Source organism: Aquarana catesbeiana, linkage group LG01, assembly GCF_042186555.1.
Source record: "Aquarana catesbeiana isolate 2022-GZ linkage group LG01, ASM4218655v1, whole genome shotgun sequence".
NCBI classification, from domain to species: Eukaryota; Metazoa; Chordata; class Amphibia; order Anura; family Ranidae; genus Aquarana; species Aquarana catesbeiana.
Genome location: NC_133324.1, coordinates 248,244,883 through 248,268,727, shown reverse-complemented (window position 1 = coordinate 248,268,727; position 23,845 = coordinate 248,244,883). Strand labels below are relative to the sequence as shown.

Genomic DNA, 23,845 nt, shown 5'->3' with positions numbered 1-23,845 from the left:
GATCCAGAGGAAGGCGAAAAACCCCAGCAAAGCATGATCCAATTTGCTACAGCAGGGGAGGCAATCAGATTTTCCCTGGATCATCTTTACCTATAAATGTCAGTACCCAATTATATTATGTACATTTAGGAAAGAATCCAAGCCTTTCTTAAAGCAATGTCTAACAGTTTTTCACAGCTACAGCATGTTTGTTTGATTTTGTTTTTCAGTACGAGTCGGTTAACATAAATTTTCAGCCTCAAATGCTATCTGTAAAAAGGTTTAACACTTATACTTGTGCTACCTCCTATAGCTCCAGGCCAGTATATATTGCATTAGGCATTCCCATTTTGCAAAAAAAAAAGGAAATAAATAACTGACGCATGCTATTGCTACTGCCTTAACTTTTCTTGAATATGACCCAGATGATAGCCCCCAATTTCTGTGTGTGTCATTATCATAAGACAAAGTTCAGCCAAAGTGCAGTAATTCCTGTGTCCCGATGATCTCAGGAGAGGCTGCGGCATTTGGTGATTCCATCGCCTCCAGGGGATTAGCTGCTCTCCTATTTATGCAGATTGTGAGTCTTACTGCTGGCAGATTGCAGTCACTCTGGGGTGGCTTGGCTTGGTGGCGTGTCCTCACTGTGACATTTTTCAGCAATATTCAACATCTTATAATCATGCCAAGCAGTATTCTACATTGCCTGCTCTGGTTTTAAGATTGTCTGGTTGTGGAAGTTAATAGCTGTGCAAAATGTCCACTGTGTGTGGACCTTCAAAATTTCTTGTAGATTGCAGCCTAAGTGCATGTATAAATTTAATTCCACTGTAGAAGTAATGGACTCTTTGCTGCAGTGTGTATGGTTCAGATGTCTGCTAACAGGCTACTATGAAATATGTATTTTTTTTTTTTTTTTTATACAATAAAACCGTACCTTTTGGCGCTTAAATTTTTGTACCATCCAAGTACCTTGAATATAGTGCCAATTTTTATAACTGATCAATCTTAATTTACTCACGTTTCTCATATAAATTAGTGCTTTTCTAGCAATCTGCTTTTAGTTTTAGAATAAAAGTAAGGATTTACATGCATGTAATTAAGCAACTAAGACATTATGATGTCCTGAAAAGGCAGTGTGGCTTTAACCAAAAGGCAGAAACTGAAATGCAGTTATCTTTATTAGTTCGAAAACCCTCCTGTTCAGGCTCCAGTCACACCTGAGCGCTTTGAAATTACAATTCAATCGCAGCAAAACGCGGGACATGTTTGCGATACTATTTATTTTTAATATCCCCCCAAACGCAGTGTGATTTATGCCGTGATTGTAGTGCGACAAAACGCATGAAAATGACGCAAGCAAGCATAGAATGCATTAAGGTGAAAAAAACCTTAAGGCTTTAGTACCACTTTAAGCTGAACTCCAGAAAACTAAAAATCTCCAAGTGGGGCTTTACCTGCACTGCTAGGGTTAACTGCTTGTCCATGGGATGTTAAAAGAACATATCTGATCCTCTGCTCCTCCAACAAATGGCGCTCCTGTTCTGGCAGTGGACTGTCCCTCAATGTCCTCCTATTCATGGCTATGGTCTGTAAATCGGTCTTCAAACCTTAGCCAGAGCACAGGGGGAGAAGAGGCTGTGGGGCTAGTCTAGCAGCGTGGATGAGCCTGAAGGAGCAGAGGATCAGGTAAGCAAAACTGTTTTTCATGACTCCCCTAGGCATAAATGAGCAGTATGGGTGCATTTTGAGTTTTCTGGAGTTCAGCTTTAAAGAGCATTTACAGATGAGGTTCGCCATAGCATTGTGACTACTGGCAATTTTCTCTTGTTCTGGTGCCTAATAGACATAAGTGATATTTAAACCCAGTGCCTAAAACAAAACCAAGTATTACTTTTACATTTTTATTTAATTTTGAAAAGCCCCTCTAAAGTAACTTGAGTGGTGAAAAAAAGCAGGGATGAGACCTTTGCCCACATCCCTTGTGCTAGAATTGGCCCCTCTTTCCCAATCTCATGTAGTATCTGTGTGCTTACTTTCTGATAAGAGGTAACACCTCTACATACAGCAGCTCATGACACTTGCAAGGGATGTCATTGCTGACATGAACATTTTACAAATAATGACACTGCTGCAGATCTGTCCTGCTTTTTTACAACTATCAGTATTTGTTACATTTATACATGTTGGCATCCTCCATGAACCATGACCTAAAGAAAAGGTCTAGTCATACATGAGCTTTCTGTATACAGGCCTGTGCAAGGGAGACCCTTTGCCAGGAGCTCCTACGGTTTGTCTTAGTGGTAGCATCATTTCATTGAATTCTCATTATGGATTCTAATATTCATAGCAATCTTGGCCATCAAAGTGAAAACATTTTGCACAGCTGCATTGCAGTGACAGTATTTAAAGGCATGTAGATGTCGATTGGATTGAAATACTTAACCTCTGTACATCTGATTAGGATATCCATCTGGATACAGCCCTGACAGGCATGATGCAGTTAGCCCTCTGAGTTCTCCTCGCATGGCTCATGAGAAGCAAGGCTGGCTTTCTGTGCAAGACCCTGACAACGCACGCATAGAGCTTGAATCCCGACACAAACAAGGTGATTGAATGTACACATAAATTTCAAATATATAGTTGCATATATGTTATGCTGATGAAGTGGAACTCCAGCCAAAACTGTATTTTTTTGGAATATTTGTATAGAGAATGTAGAAGGATTAGAACCCCTGAGATATTTTTAACCCCTTTACACACTGTAAATATTACCCTTTCTCTACACGTACCATATAGAGAGGATACGGTAATATACGTTCTTGTGTAGACCTCCCTGATCCCTCAGGAGGGAGCTGCAAACTGCTGTAACAAGTATAGTGTGGGAACTTTCATTAGTAAGTGATATTGCTACTGTACTGCATTGTACTGCTCTGTAGGCAATTAAATAGGATGGAAGGTTACACTGAAAATGAATAGTAACACTAATCACAATATGTTTGATAAAAAAAAAGGTGATCTGAAAAATTAATATGATTACCATCAACAGTTAATATTGAATTTGTGAGATCAACTTTTTTTTTTCCAAGCACAGTACAAAGGACCAGGAGACAACAGTTGAATATAAGGGAAATTTAGATTTTACTATCCATATAGAAAGGGTTTTTTTTTCCCACAGTTGGTTACAGGATGCACCAGATTAACTATATGTGTAATTGTAAATATCTTTTGCATCTTTTTTTTCCCAAACAGGGTCTATGAAGCATTTATCAGAAGGACATCTACGGCAGAAAACTGATGGCCAGCAGTCCCCTTGTCACACGTCACAATCTGGGTCTCATATGAAAAGTCAACGTGTAGTCACCCTGGCTCAGCATATTAGTGTATGTGTTACCGTCTCATTGTTATCATGAGGAAAGCAAAGCTGGTCTACAACTGAGCTGCTCATAGGAAATGTAAACGTTTCTAGCAATTTCTCTGGCAGTGAAAATTCTCAAAATCCCCTGTAGTTTGCAACTTTAAATGAAGCACCTGCTAAGCAGAGTTATATATCACATGTTGACAGCCATCACTGGCTTATTAATAAAGCGGTATTATAAGCAAACCTATATTATTATACAGTTTACTAATACTTAAACATGATGTCTGCATTCGTTTTGTTTTTTTAGGCTTTATTTCCTTAATTTTCACGTGCTGATCTGGCCAGTAAGTCTGTTTTTCCACAGAAAAAAAGCAGACCTGCAGATGTAGCAGTGCTTACAATGATCAGCTTTTATTTATTAAAACCTTTATCCCAAAAGGAACAAAAAAATTAGCTGTAACTACTTATAAATTGTGAGCTGGAGTTAGGCTTCAGTTTGTTAGTTTATCTAAATCTACTAGTACATCTAACACTTCCCTCCCTAAGATGAATAATGCTGCTGTCCAAAAGTGCCACTGTGCTCTTTCATCCACAGTGGGGGGCACTTTAATACAGGAGGTGACCAGATCACCAGGTGAAAGCAGAGGGGGAAAAGCCTTAGGGCCAGCTCACATCGTAAAAGCAGCCCGGATGTTTTTCTACATGTCCATTTTTGGTGCGTTTTTGATGCAGGCAGGTGCACTTTTTACCCCCTCTTATTTCTTTATCATACATCATGGGACACAGAGCCTTAAGTGTTTACTTAATGGGTTATAGCCTACTGTCAGGTGTTGACACTGGTAAACCCTAATTAAGGAAGTTTACTCCCCTATATAACCCCTCCTCCTTCCAGGAGCACATCAGTTTTTTCGCCAGTGTCTAAGGTGTTGGTCACGAGTGAAGAAGTGATCTGAGGAGCTCCAGGAGGGATCCTTGCTGGATTTAAATTCCTCCATAAAAAGAAGCCAGATCCATCCAAAGTGCCACTGAGGCCTAAAATGGATGATACCTGGGACCTCGTATCCGAAGCACGAGGTTTTGCCTGTAATGCCTCTCTTACTAGGGCAGGAACCCAGGGCTTAGGTCTTGATACATTACCTCAAACTTCCTGATGTGGGGTGCTATACAAGGCCCAAGGCAGTTGGACCCAGTTTTAACTGACCCAGTCTTTGAAGGTTTGTTAAACTTAACCCGCTGTGATGGGTGAAAGCTGGATTTTCTGTTCTTGCGGTGTGGACAAGGTAAGGAAAGAGAGACTTCGATATTAAAAACATCTATACATTTCTTTCATTTAAGGAAAAATGTTGTCATGCCTTAAAATCTCCACTAGATGGAGTCTATGCACATATCTTACTCGGTTGTCTTTCACTGTTTGCTCAGTTCCGTGCCTGGCTGTACAGCGTGTGGAAGCAGATTTTTGCAAGGTATGAAAAGCTGCAAAAAATGTCTTTTTTCTTCCCCTGATGGGACCAGAGGGTTGGGGGACAGCAGCGCTGCACCCCCCTTACATTACCCCCCCTCCCCCCGCTGTGGGGGAGATGGAGGGTTCCGCTATTATACTGCTGAAAGTTTGTTACTGTGGCTGTATTTTTTACACAGGTCTGTGCCTCACTGCAGGAGGCTCTGCCACCCTCCAAAACTGGCATTTCCTGATTCAGGAAGGACACCTTTTTCCAGCACTAAGCTGAACTGTATAGCAATTTTAAAGGTAATGGCTATTTTCAGCCATTTAGTGCAATGTGTATAGCACCTCTGTTTTTGTACTTAAGACTATGCCTGCCAAATAAGACACCACAAAAGCCAAAAGAGTAAAGGTTTCACCCCCAGGCATTGGGATTTCTAGCTGTATTTCCACGCTGTCTTCCTCACCTGCATTACCAATCATGGCAACTCAGGGTGAGCCATTAGAGCAAATTGTTGGTGCAGCTGCCTGTCACATCTCAGCACCTGCATAGGTGACTGAAGAAACCCTTTCCTCCTCACTCCAGAGTCTGGAAGAAAGACTAACGGCTTTAACCGTATCCTCCATTCAAATGGATAGGAAACGTACTAGGTTCCCCTCACCGGCTTCAGCTTTACAAGGGGAACAGTGGGCACACGATGAGGTTCTACCCTCGATCAATCAAGAAGAGCTTACCGATGATTCTTCTAATGAGGAATCAATGGTAGATGAACCTTTTTCAGCATCTCAATCTGAAAAATTGCTGATACAAACTCTTACAAAGATGGTTCCTTCCTCTTTCATGCTGCCCCTAACAGAGTCTCTCAAAAACATGGCCTCTTCCTTTAGGTTCCTTAAATCCTTCCCATCCTTTGCATGCGTTTTCTGCACACGCATTACTTGAACAGCATATTTTTTCGGAATGGGATAAACATTTTCTCCCTCCTAAGAGGTTCTCAATTCTCTATCCTCTGAAGGAGAAATTCTCCAAAAAATGGAAAGTACCAGCAATTGATGCTGCGATTTCCAATGTGAATAATAACTTGTCTTGTCCTGTAGACAATGCACAGATGCTTAAAGATCCAACAGATAAGAAGTTGGAATCCCTGCTAAAGTCTGCTTTTTCCATAGCAGGTGCCGTCACCCGGCCCGCAGTCGCCGCGATAGGCATCTGCCAATCCCTAAGGACCAATTCAAACAGGCCCTTGGAGAGCTTCCTACACAACTAGCTCAAGATTTGGCTGAACTACCTAAGGCATTAGGTTTTGCCATAGATGCCATCAAAGACTCTATTCACCAGGCATTCTGCCTCACACTTATGCTTGTACATATGCGCAGAATCCTATGGTTGAATAATTGGTCAGCTGAAACACCATGTAAAAACCTCCTAACTGGGTAGTGACTATTTGGAAAAGACTTGGATAAATATATCAAGACAATTTCTGATGGGAAAAGTACCTTTTTACCAGTCAAAAGAAAATATAAACGCCCTGCATTTAAACAGACTCTTTCCTCTGCGCCAGGGGCGACTGCCTCTGCTATCAGACTCTAGAGGAAGGACTCAGGGTCAGACCCAGGCTCAAAAGAAGCCCTGGGGTAGGAAATCTGCAAAACAGAATCCTAAAGCCTCATCATGAAGAGGCAACCCCCCTCACCAAGGTGGGGGGAAGACTTCAGGAAATTCAGGACAGATGGGTCATTTCCACGGTAACGCTGGGGTACAAGCTGGAATTCCGGGACTTTCCACTGTCTCGCTTCCTGAGGTCAAGCGTCCCAAAGATCCAGAGAAAAAACAGTCTCTGTTTCAGGCACTAGACCGATTAATATCTCAAGGGGTGATCATACAGATACCCACAAAAGAGCAAGGTCTGGGATTTTATTCAAACTTTTTTCTGGTACCAAAGCCAAGTGGAGATGTCCGACCCATTCTAGATCTAAGAAAGCTAAATCAATTCCTGAAGATCTGCTCCTTTCGCATGGAGACAATCAGGTCGGTAGTTTCTATCCCTTTAGGAAGAGAACTTCTGGCATCAATCGATGCATATCTGCATGTCCCTATATTTCCTGCTCATCAAAAGTTTCTGCGGTTCGAGTTAGAACAGCAGCATTTTCAAAGTGCTGGCCCCACCTCTAGCCAGGTTAAGGGCACAGGGCATAACAATCGTAGCGTACCTAGACAATCTATTACTTATAGATCAGTCAGCGACTCGTCTGTAGCAAAGCGTACGCACTACAACCAACTATCTGAAAAGTTTGGGTTGGATTCTCAACCTAGAGAAATCTTCCTTAATACCGCTAAGAAGGCTGGAGTACTTGGGTCTGATCATAGATACAGCCCAGGAAAGGGTGTTCTTGCCTCAGGCAAAAATCAACTCCATAGGAGAACTGGTGCGGAGGGTCAGGTCAAATGGCAATCCCTCCATTCGCCTCTGCATGAGGTTGCTAGGAACCATGGTAGCTTCATTCGAAGCAGTTCCCTATGCCCAGTTCCATTCAAGACTGTTGCAAAACAGTATCCTGTCTGCTTGGAACAAAACAATTCAAGCTTTAGACTTGCCAATGCAGCTGTCCCCAAGAGTGGCCCAAAGCCTCACTTGGTTATTAACCCAGAATCTGCTGAAAGGAAAATCCTTCAGACCAGTCATCTGGAAAGTGGCAACGATGGATGCCAGCCTCTCAGGCTGTGGAGCAATATTACAAAAGACAACTGTCCAATGACAGTGGTCAGGAACCGAAAGAAGCTTGCCCATCAATATCCTAGAGATTCGGGCAGTATGCCTGGCTCTAAAGGCCTGGACTTTCAGGTTATGGTATTGTCCTGTCAAGATTCAATCTGACAATGCCACAGTTGTGGCCTATATCAATCGCCAAGGGGGCACCAAAAGTCTCTCAGCACAGAGAGAGGTGAACCATATTCTAACTTGGGCAGAAAGAAATATTCCATGCCTTTCTGCAATCTTCATTCCGGGAATAGAGAATTGGCAGGCGGACTACTTAAGTCGCCAGCAGTTATTCCCAGGGGAATGGGCTCTTCACCCCGACATATTTTGGGCTGTTTGTCAAAGATGGGGGACTCCGGACGTAGATCTTCTAGCATCCAGGTTCAACACGAAGTTGCTCAACTTTGTGGCCATAACAAGGGATCCATTCGCATGTGGAACGGATGCGTTAGTGACCCCATGGGATCAGTTTTCACTGATCTATGCATTCCCCCCTATTCAGTTGCTGCCTCGACTTCTTTGCAGGATCAAGCTGGAAAGAAAGCCAACATTTCTGGTAGCACCAGTATGGCCCAGAAGGTCATGGTACATAAATCGTAAAGATGGCAGTGGAGGGCCCATGTTCCCTCCCAATACGGCCAGATCTGCTCTCTCAGGGACTGATATTCCATCCTTCCTTACAGTCTCTAAATTTAATGGCTTGGCTATTGAAACCCACATTCTAAAGAAACGTGGGCTTTTCCAGGTCAGTTATCTCTACCCTGATTAATGCTAGGAAGCCTGCTTCCAGAACTATATATTAGAGTCTGGTAGGCTTATGTTTCCTGGTGTGAATCCAAGGGTTGGCACTCTCGGAGATATAGCATAGGCAGAATTCTTGTCTTTCTACAATTAGGGTTAGAAATTAAATTGGCCTTAAGTACTATTACAGGCCAAGTCTCATTTTATCTGTCTTATTTCAAAGACCACTTGCTACTCTTTCTTTAGTCCGGGGCTTTATACAAGGGGTGACGCGGCTTAATCCGCCCGTCAAACTTCCCTTGAACCCTTGGGACTTAAACTTCGTTTTGTTTGTGTTGCAAAAACAGCCATTTGAACCAATACAACCGATTTCCCTAGTCCTGATAAGGAAGTTGGTATTTTTGGTTGCTATATCCTCAGCAAGGAGGGTTTCAGATTTGGCTGCTCTTTCTTGTATTTTTTCTTTGATTTTTCATGAGGACAGAGTGGTGTTACGTCCTCGTCCAGGCTTTTTGCCAAAAGTCATTCCAGGTTTTCACCTGAACCAGGATATTGTCCTGCCATCGTTTTTCCCAAACCATTTTCCAGGGAACAAAAGTCACTACATTGTCCTAATGTGGTTAAAACAGTGCAAATCTATTTAAAGAAAACTGCTCAGATTCGTAAGACTGATGTCTTATTTATTCTGCCAGAGGTTCCTAAAAAGGGACAGGCAGCATCGAAATCTACTGTTGCTAAGTGGGTTTGGCAAGTGATAATTCAAACTTATGATCTAAGGGGTAAGAGTCCCCTGTTTCAAGTTAAGGCGCACTCTACCAGGTCGGTTAGTGCTTCTTGGGCAGTGCGTCATCAGGCCTCCATGGCTCAGATCTGTAAGGCCGCATTTTGGTCTTCAGTGCATACATTTACAAAATTTTATCAGGTGGATGTAAGGAGGTATGAGGATATCGTCTTCGGGCGCAGTGTACAAGCAGCAGTATAAATCCTCAAGTCTGGGTGTACCCTGCGGGTTGTTTTCTCCCACCCCTCATGTGGCATTGCTATGGAACGTCCCATTAAGTAAATACTTAAGGCTTTGTGTCCCATGATGTACGATAAAGAAAATAGGATTTTTATAACAGCTTACCTGTAAAATCCTTTTCTTGGAGTACATCATGGGACACAGAGGTCCCTCCCTTCTTTTTTGGGATAAAAGTATATTGCTTTTCTAGAAAAACTGATGTGCTCCTGGAAGGAGGAGGGGTTATATAGGGGAGTAAACTTCCTTAATTAGGGTTTACCAGTGTCAACACCTGACGGTAGGCTATAAACCATTGAATACATACTTAAGGTTCTGTGTCCCATGATGTACTCCAAGAAAAGGATTTTACAGGTAAGCTGTTATAAAAAGTCCTATTTTTCTTAACCTTACATAAGGACATGTATGTTCCAGTGCAATTTTCCAGTAAAGTCCAGTGCAGAAAAAATGCAACATGTTCCACTTTTTTTTTATCTGGAACTGACTGCACTGGTGTGCACTATGCCATTGAAAAACATATAACCTACTATGGAGCACCAGCCGCTACTGCCAATAGTTATTCTAGATGAAACTGATCTGTGATTGATTATGCTAAAATGCTATATGGTCTTGCCTTCTCTATCAAATGATTCACTCCTTCATGCAAAAACATCTTCTTTTGTCCAGCATTCAAGTCTCAGATTACTTTCATAACAGACCTTGGCCAATCATACGTTGGAAAAGACAGTCAGCCATACTGAACTATTACGTCTCCCTGTATTAGTCCACACATTTATCCTTGTGCTGATTTCTCGATTTTGAGTAGAAATGACTGGGTTCATTCCCTGTTCAGGCTTTCTCTGTTGTCCAGAGTCCCAGCAGAGAGAACTTCCCTTAGGCCCTTTTCACATGTGCGGATCCATATTCAGCCATCCGCTTGCTCAGCAGGGATTGATCCGTTGATCCCCTGCTGAGCCGGCGGATGACAAGTCAGTCTCTGCACACTTTGCAGAAACGGACCTGTCAGATCTCCGCTCTCCTCTATGGGGGGGATCGGATGATTACGGACCGCCTGTCAGTTTTCATCTGATCCAATCCGCCAGACGGATGGAAAAATAGGGTTTCCATCCGTCTGGATTTTGTGGGGCGGATCGGATGTCAGCGGACATGTCACCACTGATATCCGTCGCTCCATAGAGATGTATAGAGCAACTGTTCAGATCCACTGAGAAAACTGAGAGGCAGATCTAAACGGTCCACACGTGTGAAAGGGCCCTTACCATCCTATTGATATGTGATGGATCCAGGTGAGTAGTTGAAGGACTGTATGTGTCACTTGCCTCAGCTTTCTCTAAGGCTACGTTCACACTGCTCTGTTGCATATTTTTGAAGTGTTTTCCATTCATTTCAATGGGAAGGTGTGTCTTTAGTGTGTGTTGTGTTTGTTTTTTTGTATTTTGTTTTTTTTACTTGCACTAAACATGCACAAAAAAATGCAGCAAGCGGCACTTTGAAAAACACAACGGATCCGCAAATGACCAGAGTTCCATAGGATTTAATGGTCATGTGTTTTTCTTCAGTTTTGGTTTTGTTTTTTTTTTTTGTTTTTGTTTTTTGGAAGATATTCCAGAGGGTAGTATTGGGGGCATTAGTGGTAGGTTAACCAAAGCACAAAAACACAGTGTGAGTATAGTAGCAAGTCCTAGTTGCAATCTTGAAACACCCAATACGAGGACAATATGCGACCGGTCTAAACTATGTGGCATGTTCACAAATGCCAGGAGCCTGGCGGACAAGATGGGTGAACTAGAGATACTGTTGTACAAGGAGGATTTGGATTTTGTGGGAATTTCAGAGACCTGGTTCAACAGCTCTCATGATTGGCTGGCAAACATTCAAGGGTATACCCTATGCCGCAAGGATAGAGAGGGTAAAAAAGGGGGAGGGGTATGCCTATATATCAAGAATAATGTACAAGTGAATGTGAGAGATGACATCACTGAGGGGGCTAGGGAGGAGGTGGAATCTTTATGGGTAGAGCTCCAAAGGGATGAAGCTAAGGGGAAAATAATACTGGGAGTATGCTATAGGCCCCCTAACCTGAGGGAGGAAGTGGAGACGGATCCCCTATCACAAATTGGATTAGCAGCAAGGATGGGAAGTGTTATCATAATGGGGGATTTTAATTATCCAGACATAGACTGGGCGGAGGGAACCGCGCATTCATTTAAGGCTCGCCAGTTCCTTAGTGTCTTGCAGGACAATTTTATGGGTCAGATGGTAGACGCACCAACTAGAAATAAAACATTACTAGATCTACTGATTACCAACAATACAGACCTGATAACAGATGTGGAAATACGGGGCAATTTAGGTAACAGCGATCACAGGTCAATTAGTTTCAGTATAAATCACACAAATAGGAAACATGAAGGGAACACAAAGACACTGAATTTCAAAAGAGCCAACTTCCCTAAACTACAAACCTTGCTAAAAGGCATAAATTGGGATAAAATATTAGGAGCAAAGAATACGGAGGAGAGATGGGTTTGCTTTAAGAGCATATTAAATAAGGGCATTAGCCAATGTATCCCATTGGGTAATAAATTTAAAAGAGCGAACAAACATCCTGGATGGCTTAACTCCAATGTAAAAATGCATATAAAAGCAAAGGAGAAGGCCTTCAAAAAATACAAGGCTGAGGGATCATCCTCAGCATTCAGAATTTATAAAGAATGCAATAAGAAATGTAAGGGTGCAATTAGGATGGCTAAGATAGAACATGAAAGACACATAGCGGAGGAGAGCAAAAAAAATCCCAAGAAATTCTTTAAGTATGTAAACAGTAAAAAAGGGAGGACAGACCATATTGGCCCCATAAAGAATGAGGAAGGACATCTGGTTACAAAGGATGGGGAGATGGCAAAGGTATTGGATTTATTCTTCTCCTCAGTCTTCACGAGTGAATCGGGGGGCTTCAGTAACCAAAACTGCAGTGTTTATCCTCATGACACAACACAGGAAGCACCTACATGGTTAACAGAGGACGGAATGAAAATTAGACTTGAGAAACTTAACATTAATAAATCACCGGGACCAGATGGCTTGCATCCAAGGGTACTTAGGGAACTCAGTCAGGTGATTGCCAGACCGTTGTTCCTAATTTTTACAGACAGTCTATTGACTGGAATGGTACCAGCTGATTGGAGAAAAGCCAATGTAGCACCAATATTTAAAAAGGGCCCAAAAAACATCCCTGGGAATTATAGACCAGTTAGCCTAACATCAATAGTATGTAAACTCTTGGAGGGGATGATAAGGGACTATATACAAGATTTTAGTAATAAGAATGATATCATTAGCAGTAATCAGCATGGATTCATGAAGAATCGTTCTTGCCAAACCAATCTATTAACCTTCTATGAGGAGGTGAGTTGCCATCTAGATAAAGGAAGGCCCGTAGACATGGTGTATCTGGATTTTGCAAAAGCATTTGACACAGTTCCCCATAAACGTTTACTGTACAAAATAAGGTGCATTGGCATGGACCATAGGGTGAGTACATGGATTGAAAACTGGCTACAAGGGCGTGTTCAGAGGGTGGTGATAAATGGGAAGTACTCAGAATGGTCAGGGGTGGGTAGTGGGGTTCCCCAGGGTTCTGTGCTGGGACCAATCCTATTTAATTTGTTCATAAACGACCTGGAGGATGGGATAAACAGTTCAATCTCTGTATTTGCAGATGATACTAAGCTAAGCAGGGCAATAACTTCTCCGCAGGATGTGGAAATCTTGCAAAAAGACCTGAACAAATTAATGGGGTGGGCGACTACATGGCAAATGAGGTTCAATGTAGAAAAATGTAAAATAATGCATTTGGGTGGCAAAAATATGAATGCAATCTATACACTGGGGGGAGAACCTCTGGGGGAATCTAGGATGGAAAAGGACCTGGGGGTCCTAGTAGATGATAGGCTCAGCAATGGCATGCAATGCCAAGCTGCTGCTAATAAAGCAAGCAGAATATTGGCATGCATTAAAAGGGGGATCAACTGCAGAGATAAAACGATAATTCTCCCGCTCTACAAGACTCTGGTCCGGCCGCACCTGGAGTATGCTGTCCAGTTCTGGGCACCAGTCCTCAGGAGGGACGTACTGGAAATGGAGCGAGTACAAAGAAGGGCAACAAAGCTAATAAAGGGTCTGGAGGATCTTAGTTATGAGGAAAGGTTGCGAGCACTGAACTTATTCTCTCTGGAGAAGAGACGCTTGAGAGGGGATATGTTTTCAATTTACAAATACTGTACTGGTGACCCCACAATAGGGATAAAACTTTTTCGCAGAAGAGAGTTTAATAAGACTCGTGGCCACTCATTACAATTAGAAGAAAAGAGGTTTAACCTTAAACTACGTAGAGGGTTCTTTACTGTAAGAGCGGCAAGGATGTGTAATTCCCTTCCACAGGCGGTGGTCTCAGCGGGGGGCATTGATAACTTCAAGAAACTATTAGATAATCACCTGAATGACCGCAATATACAGGGATATGTAATGTAATACTGACACATAATCACACACATAGGTTGGACTTGATGGACATGTCTTTTTTCAACCTCACCTACTATGTAGCTGTGCAACTTTCAGAAAAAAAGAAAAAAATGAATGTATTGATGTAGGAAGATATTCATATATTAATATTGAAGATAATGATGGATTTCCTAGTTGCAATTCATAAGCTAAACACTTTTTTTTTTTTTTTTTTTTTTTTTTTTGTCATTCAGGAGGTTATTACGCAGGATTACACAAGGCACCATCCACAGCAGCTACACCAACAAGTCTCAGCACCGTTGTATTATGCCGGCTGCCCTGTGCTGGATCTAAGGCAGAACCCCACCGACCATGTTCTTCAACAACAAGAAGCAGGTCAGACTGCAAGGGCATCTCCAGGAAGCTGTGGAGAGAAAAGGTGAGTGGATTCCATGGAGAGGAAAGCTGCAGGATACAAGCAGAGTTGGCAGGAAAAAGTCTTGTGTTTAGAACTGGCAGCTATTCCAGCTGTAATAGTTTCACCGTTCTTTGCTGATGTACACATCAGTGTTTACACTGCTGTGTTTTCCAGCTGTCTGGGAGTATTTTAGTATGACCCCGTAAAGCGATAGTAAACTCTGAAACTTAAAAAAAATAAATAAATATTCTCACTGCAAGGTAAAGGCATAATGTGCTAGTATGAAATATTTTCCTTGAAACAAAGCCCTCCAGTAGCACGCTGTCAGTGCTGCAGAGGATACCATCATCACCCAGTCTTCCTTCTGGGTTAGTGGCCTGCAGCCACTTGAATGGTCAAACCGCGATGACCTCATATCCACCATGGTGCAGAGCTCTGAAGGAACCGCACAGGTATGCCATTCCTTCAGAGTGCATGCGTCAGTGACGTCACTGGCTGCCAACCAAGCAACTATCTCCTAAACGATGCACATTTAGGAGATATTCATTTAACCTACGGGTACAGTGGGTATAGAAAATAATCCCATTTTTTTTGCTTTGCAGCCTGAAATGAAGACAGATACAGTTTTTGTTTTATCCATCTGTATTTAATTAGCTGTATTTGTAGTGCAGCAGTGCAGAGTTGAGAAAAAGGATCACCCCCCCCCCCTTGTGTCAGTATTTTGTTGAACCACCTTTTTGCTTTAATTGCAGCCTTTAGTCTATTGGGATATGTCTCTACTAATTTTGTACATATAGACTTTGCAATATTTGCCCACTCTTCTTTGCAGAACTGCTCAAGTTCAGTTAAATTTGATGGTGACCTTTTGTGGACTGCAGTATTAACGTCATTCCACAGATTTTCAGTGCGGTTTAAGTCTGGGCTCTGACTAAGCCATGCAAGGACATTCACCTTTTTCTCCTTCAACCGCTGTGTGGTAATTTCTGCTGTGTGCTTTGGGGCATTGTCATGTTAGAAGGTAAACCTTCTTCCCATTGACATCTTTCAGGCAGAGGGCAGCACATTTTCCTCAAGAATTTGATGGTAGTTTGCCTCATCTATTTTTCCTTTCTATTCTGACAAGTACTCCAGTCCCTGCTGCAGAGTAACGCCCCCATCAGAGGATATTACCACCTCCATGCTTTACTGTAGGTATGGTGTTATTTGGATGACGCGCTGTATTGGATTTCCGCCAGACATATCATTTGGTGTTGAGGCCAAATAATTCAATTTTAGTCTCATCTGACCATAACACCCTTTTCCATGTGGCCTCAGAATCTTCAAGGTATGTATTGGCAAAGCTCAGTCGTGATGGCATGTGGCCTTTCTTGAGGAGTGGCTTTTTTTTCTTGCCATCCTCCCATACAAGCCACATTTGTGGAGAATTTGTGATCTTGTCACATGCACACAATGACAACTCCTTGTCATAAATTCCTGCCAGTGCTTCAGAGTTGCTTTAGAACTGTTGGTAGCCTCTCTGACCGGTTTCCTTCTGGCTATTTCATCCAGTTTGGAGCGACGATATGATCCAGAGAGGGTCTGTGTTGTACTAAATACCTTCCACTTTTTAATTATATACTTGTGCTTCTAGGCATTGATAAAGCCTTTGACATTTTTTAGTATCCATCTCCTGACTTGTGCCTGTCCTCGTCTTTATCCTGGAGATAGGGATGCACTGATATATCAAAAATAGGGTTATCATTGATAGAAAAAAAAATGCCGATAATGACCACTGAAAAACAGTGGGTCATGTGACTGAAAAACACATCAAAAAGGGACACTGGTGCATTTTTTGATGCATTTTTGTTGCATTCTCAATGCATTTCAATAGGGAGGTGCATTATACTGCAATGGGCCAGTGTGAAGACATACATAGAATTTTTAAAGGAATCAATTTTTTTCTTGAGCTTTTCTTGTGCTTCAAAAACTATATAAATTTTTTTTTTTTTTTTTTTTTACTGTCCATATTGTTTTTCGGCCAAGTGCATCCTGAATTTTCGGTTTCAGTTTCAGTCCAGAATTTTCATTTTGGTCCACCATTAACGAGAGATCTTTTGACAGTGCTTTGCCACCCATAATTGTTAGCTTAGTCTAGAGGTTCAGGCGCAAGCGATGCATACCAACAACAGTTGTACGTTCTGGTAGAGGTACAACACAGGAAGCTGTAATAGTCTTTATGATGAAATAAAATAAATTGAGGGCTGTATGTGAAACACTTTAGGCTGCTGTCCTCAGAGTATTGCCAGCTCTACTAGATACAAGAAGGAAGGAAAACGGGAAGCGCCACTAAGTGCAAAATAACAAACAGAATTTAATACAAATGGTTAAAAACATTCACAGGAGACAGGGAGTGCACGCCGACCCGCGCTGGACACGGCAGACGTGACATCACCAGGAAGGAAGAGAGGAGACTAGACTTGACTGGGATAACAAACAGATGACCAGATACACGCTCGGAGCTCACTGCTCCTTCAAAGGCCTCTTAAGGAGCAGTAAGCTCCGAGCATGTAGCCTGTCATCTGTCTGTTATCCCAGTCAAGTCCTCCCCTTTTCTTTCCTGGTGATGTCACATCCGCGGGAGTGTCCAGCGCGGGTCAGTGTGCACTCCCTGTCTACCACAGAGGGTCCATTCCCCCTCTTTTCATCCACCGTAGACCAGATCCCGACAACACCTGCAGGACAGACCATCTATGGAGGACATCCGCATTGTTGTGACAAGCGATCTATTCATTCCAATCCTGTGAATGTTTTTAACCATTTGTATTAAATTCTATTTGTGATACTGCACTTGGTGGCTCTTCCCTTTTTCCTTCCCGATTGTTAGCTTCAGTTGCTCTACCAGGGACTGAAATGCTCCTGGAAAGCTTTTCATGCTCTGCTGATCAGTTGAAAGTCAAATGGCTTTGTGTGGCATTGAGAAGGTAATTCGCTACACCCAATGAGTTTACAAGTCATTTTTAGAAGGGGGTGATCCTTTTTTCCAACTCGGTGATTGTTTTTTATTTTATTTTTTCTGACATGGTGATCTATCTTTCACTTGGATGTTATAAACACAGCTGGATAAAACAAAAACTGTCTGTTTTCATTTCCGGCTGAAAAGCAACATGTGTTTATTTTAAAGGGGTTGGTTCTTGTCTATACCCACTGTAAGCTTTATTATAAGCTCACCTGTAGGTTAAAATCAAAATGCAGAGTATACTACCACTTTAAGTGTAGTTTGAATGTTTAAAACTTTTAAATATGAAGTAGAAAATCTGAGGTGCATCCTCCTGCTGTCAGGGTGGGATTTTGCTGCTAATCGGCTGTTTAAATTGGTTCAAGGCTACCACTTCTTGAAATTGCTCCACTTTAAAAGAGACTCATGAGCCCTATTGTTAACATTGTTCAGGGCACTGTTCAAACAGGTGATCAGGAGAATCCAAGTGAGGAGGGAACATACCAACAGGTTTTCCACTTTCTATTTGTAAGTGGAAAAGCTCTTTAAAACTCCTTTGCACAGTAGATGAACTTGAGCTTCGTTGATCCTTAGATCACCAGATCAAAACAAAGTTTCTGCGCTGAGTGGATCAGAAGATGGTATCGACCCCATTTCTCCACCAGAGGGCATGGGACAGCCAGAGTATACTAGAAGTTCTACATATCCAACTTTATATAGAGAGGGAGAGCAAACAGAACCAAGGTAACGCAATCTTAAAGCATGCCAGCCTTTTTTTTTCCATCAGTATCGAGGCACACGCTGCCCTCCAAATGCTTTTCCAGTTGCTATTTTCTAAAATATATTTTCTGCTAACTGCACACTGTTAGGCAGCAACTACTAATATGGGAGATGTGGGTGGGTCTAATGTTGTACATCATCTCATGTAGTCAAATAGATGACTTGCTTTTAGTGAAAAAAAACATTAAACTGATATAATTCAACAATGTTGCCTTGCCTCAAACAAATAAATATAATTCTTTATTTCAAATTAATTAAACTTTTTTTTATTCCACGAGTTCCTAAAAGCAAAATTTCTATATTATGTGACTTTCCTATGATTAGAATTCAAACTGCATTAGCTATGTCTGCATACTGACCTGTCCATTTTCAGTGCATGCTGAGGGTATTGTAGGTATAGAACGTTAATACAGAAATGAATGATAGTTTGACAGAACAATGGGTAGAATTAGGATGGATCTCTCTCTCTATTTTTAACCCCATCTTACCATTTTCTGTGGTCTGCTTTTTTTACAATTGCAATTCAGTCATGGTGGACATTTCTGTACACTCTCCTAATTTCTAAAAGCCTAGAAATGGGCCAAAAAATAGTAATCAATTTTTTTTACTATTCACTGAAGTAACAATGAGATGAGTAAAATGCTTGTAGACATTAGATGACAGGATGACAGTGTTTTATTCTCACCTGGTTGGGTGACAGTCTAATGTCTATGATCGTATTACAATCACTGACCGAATCTTATCAGGAGGAATAGTAAATGGAAAGGTTAGAGGACTTTGTCCCATTACTATTGTTTTCCCCCTGATAAGCCAGCACAAGCGATCATGTTCTTGTGTGCTGGCTGGTACAGATACTGAACTGCAATTGGATTGTGCCTGTATATCTAATCTTGTCAATATTCAGATTACTTTTAAAGGTTCAGTCCTGCCAAAAACTGATATTTCAGTTATGGGTGCACAGGGTAGTCCAAACTATTGGTCGCCAACCTTTCGGACCTAAAGGACCACTCAGTTTTGAATCCCGAACATGAGTTTTACATGCCTTCTACACACAATTCTGCAGCCTTCTGCCTCCCTTCCCCTGGATCACACTGCTGCCTTATACACACAGTGCTATGGCTCTCTCTAAAACCCCCTCCCCCCCCCCCCCCCCACCACCGTACTCTGCATAACACTACTGCCTTAGACTTATCATTGGATTTCACCTCCTTAGCCAGCCATGTGCTTGAGCTCTGTGCTCTCTCCCACAGTCTGTGATCAGCGCTGCCTTTGAAAGTCCCCTCCTTCACCTCCCGCTCCCTGCACTACTCCTGGCGCCTCCCCCAGAGTTCATAGGAGCTGGAACTACAGACGAGGCATCCGGGTATCAACTGTCAGCACGCATTGTGAACACTGGAAACAACATTGGGTGGTATACATCCGCTACAATGTTGATGCCCCTGGGGACCACCAGGGGTATCAAATTTTCTCATGGACCATCGGTGATCCACGGACCACTGGCTTTGCGACCATTGGTCTAAACCACCCCACAATTTCTTATCTTTTGGCAATGCCTTAGATGAGATATCCCCACTTGATTAAATTGGGGAGAGTGAGATCTTCAAACTAGGACCTAGCAAGCTCAAGAATATAGTGGCTGTATGAATCCTCCAAACATAGTAAATGCTTATCTAATTTCCAGTTATTCTTAAATAAATATAAAAATAAAAGATAAAAATAATAAGCAAATTTCAGCCTAGTATACCCTGTATACTTACATATGCAAACATGAGACATTTCAGTTCACACCTGTTTGATAACTGCTTATTAGATAGTGCCAGTGTTTGGATTGCTGGGATTTGTAGTCCCACAAAGCACTGCTACATCAAAGAAGTGTTGGGCCTTTCCCATTTCTGTAAATGAAAACCATCCACAAAGGACCCATGACCCATTTTCTGCTCTTAATGTGTGCTTCCTTAGGTACACAGTGTCATAATGAATTCCCAGAGTTTAGTTGATTAATATATTGTGCCAAAGTATCTCCACTAATTTTTTTTTTTCACATACTGAATGCAGTCATTATGGTTTTTTTAATTATTTAATTTCCAATCCTATTCCAGTTCAAATTACTTTGACCTTTAAAAGGGCCATGGGTTTTATTAAAACAAAATATATTGTGCCTTTAAAGGAGAATCTGGCAAGAATCTGACACCAGTTATTGGCTCTTCACCCCCCCCCTTGGAATTTCAATCCTATGCCTGAGGTGATTGTAGCCATATTTTATTTTATTTTTTTTATTTTATTTTTTTATATTTTAACATTCTGCTACAACTTTTGTGAATCAGTACTGCTTGGACCTTGAAGAGGGGGCATACCCCGAAAGCTTGTCCTGAAAAATTGTATGTTAGTACAAATAAAAAAAAGTATCACGGACAGTACTCAATTTTCTCAATCCTATGCCTACAATTTCCATATAGTAAAATAAATAAGGAATACTTCCTCATTATGGCTGTGGAAAGGGGCTAGAGCTGGCAACGTTTTCACATTTTTTATTTTTTTTTTAAATGGGAAATTTGCAAGTGATTCTACCCAAAATTGAAATATCCGTTTTAAGGTAGACTGCTTATTCAAGTAAGCTGTAACTGCTAGAGACTTGTCATTAGGTTTTATAAAGGTCTATAATCTTCTCTTTCTCCACAGAATGGGTTCGAAATCCCCAGGGAACAGCGCACAACCCCCGGCGTTCTTCAGTAAGCTGACTGAGAGCACCTCTGCTATGGTTAAATCCAAGAAACAAGAAATCATTAAAAAGCTTAGTACAGCCAACAGGAATGAGCCAGAGTATAGTAAGAGTTTCCACATTTGTTTTTTCACATGGAAGAAGTTTAGATTTTTTTGGGGAGGGAGTGGTTTGAAAATTTGCTTGGGACAAGATCAGAAGAGTTTGCTCTTTTACAAATCTACTGTCTTTCGAGGTTTTACCTTCTAGCTTGTCAGGGCACAGCATGTCACAGAGAAAGTTCTGTATTTTTAAGGTGTATTTTCACTGCTAAAAGGTATTCAGTTTACCTAGTAACTGAACTGACAGGCAATGCTTTGTCATCCACTGTGGGACAACATATTACCACCACATCATCTCTTTCAGCACTGTGAAGTGCTCTACAGCACCAGCAAATCTGATGTTGAAAGGCAGAGCTCTGCTGTTTGATCTATGGGACTAATGGTTCATCTGATATGCTTGCTAGGCTCAATTCCTGTGGGACTGTTTTCTGGCAGGGAGCGAAAAAAATCGTTCAGATGAAGTTAAAGTGATTAAACAAAACAAGTTCAAAACTGGATTCACTGATAACGAAATTTCCTGTAGTTAAGAGATGGAAAAAGGTTTCTTGGACAAAGTTTCTTGGATAAACAGACGGCATCATTTTTATTTTTTATTTTTTTTCTCCAGTCTGGATAATTGCTGTTTTATTTACTGAACCCCAATGCTTGATCTAACTTGATGTTTTACAAAGGATACAAAGGTTTTGTATTTTACTATAATTTAGATTTGTGTTTTCTTAATTGATTTTTCAGACATTGGGCAACCGGGAACAGAAATATTTAACATGCCAGCAATTACGGGATCAGGTAGTATTTTTTATTTTTGTAAATATTTGCTAGCTGCAATTACGTACCAATCATTTTTTCTGAAATGTTTAGATCTGATACTGGCATTTTTGTCCAATTCAACTGTTAAGCCAGCCATAGACGGAGCAAATTTCTTTCCTGCAACCACGGGAATCCCTCCCGCCGAGCCATTGTGCTCTCCCAGTGATTACCCTAAAATGTAACACATTAATAGATAAGTGACAACAAACAAATTCATGCATAAGTAATCATCATAGAGCATGTACTCAAACAGAAGTGCGTAACTATGCTTCCACTCAATAATATAATTAGTGAAAAAAGTTCCATTAACAGAATATAAATGCCAGTGTGAACGTGATTAACACCACTACTTACCTACGCGTTTTGTCAGAAGCTTCAGTTTCTACACATGCTTACCATGACCACTCATGCTTAGAAAGTCATGGTGTTCTGTTAAGCTGCTAGCAAGTGTTCTTTGCATGGTGGAATAGTGGAAAATTTCACAAGTGGAGCACTACATTTTAAGGAGTAGTGTTAATCGATATCACACTGAACTTTATATTGTGTTATTGGCTCTTTTTTCACTAATTATATTAATGCGTGGGAACATAGTAATGCACTTACGTTTGAGTACACGCTCTATGATGATTACTTATGCTTGAACTTGTCACTTTTTATCTAATAATGTGTTACGTTTTAGGGTGCAAAACTACCGTTATTTAGTGCACTTGATTTATGTTTGTCATGCTCAAACATTAGGTTAGCTGCTTGTTCCCTTATTTGCCACAGAAGTTGCTAGCGCGTGTGTGTATATGTATATATATATATATATATATATATATATATATATATAGATATATATATAGATAGATATAGATCTATATCTATAGATCTATATCTATAGATCTATATATATATAGATATATAGATATATCTATATATATATTCGTTGTATTTTTGCATGCCAATTTACAGCACCCAGGCTGTCCTAGTGTTGGTAAACAGTGCTTATAGTTTTCAAGAAAAAAAGCACTTTAAATTGATCAGAGCCCCAAATCCATTACTAGTAAATTAATGTCAAACGCATTTATCAGAAATTAAGACATCTTAAAGGGCTCATATAATCTAACAGGCAACTTATCAGTACCCTAACCTTATTGGCATCTTCCATGGAAATAGTTTTATCATGCTGCATTGCCGCACATGTCTTACTAGAAGTGAGTACATTTTAATTAATTGCGCACCAAGCATCAGTAATGTAGTGGTTTTCGCATAAACTGAAAAGTTTTACATAAAAATAAACAATACCGACTGTGCAATGAGAGAGTTTTATATGTAGGGCACTGATTTCCAAGTCCTGTGACAGGAACGCTTTAAATAACAGTATCTTTTGAATTTGTCTTGTTTTTCCTCTAGGACCAATCAGTTGCAGGCCGCAGTCTGTGCAGGAGAGCTCCGGCAGCAACATTGGGTTGGAGGCCATAATTAGGAAGGCCCTAATGGGTAAATATGATGAGCAGTGGGAAGACCGCTCAGCACTCAATACCAATGCTTTTAACCCTTTGAATGCCAACGCAAGCCTGCCCTCTGCTATCTCCATAACAGCTGCTGATGGACGGAATGACGACATGCGGTCTTTGCCAGGTCTGCTGCTGCTTTTCATTTCTTACTTTTGGGCTTTCCTGATGTCTCTTAACTTTCTCATTCTTCTGCCTCCTTGGTGTTCTTTCTCTATCCAGACTTGCCAGTCTCTCGTAACAGTACAAACTATAAAGCATTGCCTGCCTTATTTTCTCTGGTACTTTTTGTATTCCACTGTTTGCTTTTTATTATGGGGCAAGAGCAAATAATGGAATGGGGTTTATATTTCAGAGCCTGAGTGTTAGTTGCATTTATTGACTACTGTCAATTCTCCTGACCTATTGTTTTATTATACCCTGTATTAACTCTTTGAGCTCACAGGAGTAACAACATACAGTGTGGTATATTCCCTTCTAAGTTCTAACATTAAGCTTCTAAATGGCGATAAGACAACCTAAATCAAATATAGTGTACTTGTCTATATAATGTCTCCTGGAGCTGGTGGATGGACTAATAGCAGACCAAGAGAACAAATAAACACAAATTCACTCCAATCTGACACACAGCTGTATAAGGAGCCGAAGAATGCAACCCTGCAGCCTCTGTAGAATAGCCAAGGAAACAGGGTTTTCAGTTACCAGTATACTTTTTTGACAACCATAATAGCAGATTTTACATGTAAGT

General features: G+C 41.1%; 1 protein-coding gene across 18 annotated transcripts in view; it reads left to right on the top strand.

The window, feature by feature from the left end:
- NCOR2 (nuclear receptor corepressor 2) overlaps positions 1 to 23,845 on the top strand; it is a 712,221-nt gene that overhangs the window by 672,813 nt on the left and 15,563 nt on the right. For 13 of the 18 annotated variants that reach the window (XM_073627809.1, XM_073627730.1, XM_073627722.1 and 10 more), the window contains 7 exons: positions 2,444 to 2,587; positions 3,232 to 3,362; positions 14,057 to 14,241; positions 17,789 to 17,938; positions 20,654 to 20,799; positions 21,527 to 21,580; positions 22,997 to 23,224. In XM_073627809.1, the coding sequence (XP_073483910.1) occupies positions 2,444 to 2,587; positions 3,232 to 3,362; positions 14,057 to 14,241; positions 17,789 to 17,938; positions 20,654 to 20,799; positions 21,527 to 21,580; positions 22,997 to 23,224 (1,038 nt within the window). The remainder of the gene's footprint in view (positions 1 to 2,443; positions 2,588 to 3,231; positions 3,363 to 14,056; positions 14,242 to 17,788; positions 17,939 to 20,653; positions 20,800 to 21,526; positions 21,581 to 22,996; positions 23,225 to 23,845) is intronic. The other 5 variants (XM_073627775.1, XM_073627834.1, XM_073627756.1 and 2 more) reach the window with 4 other exon arrangements.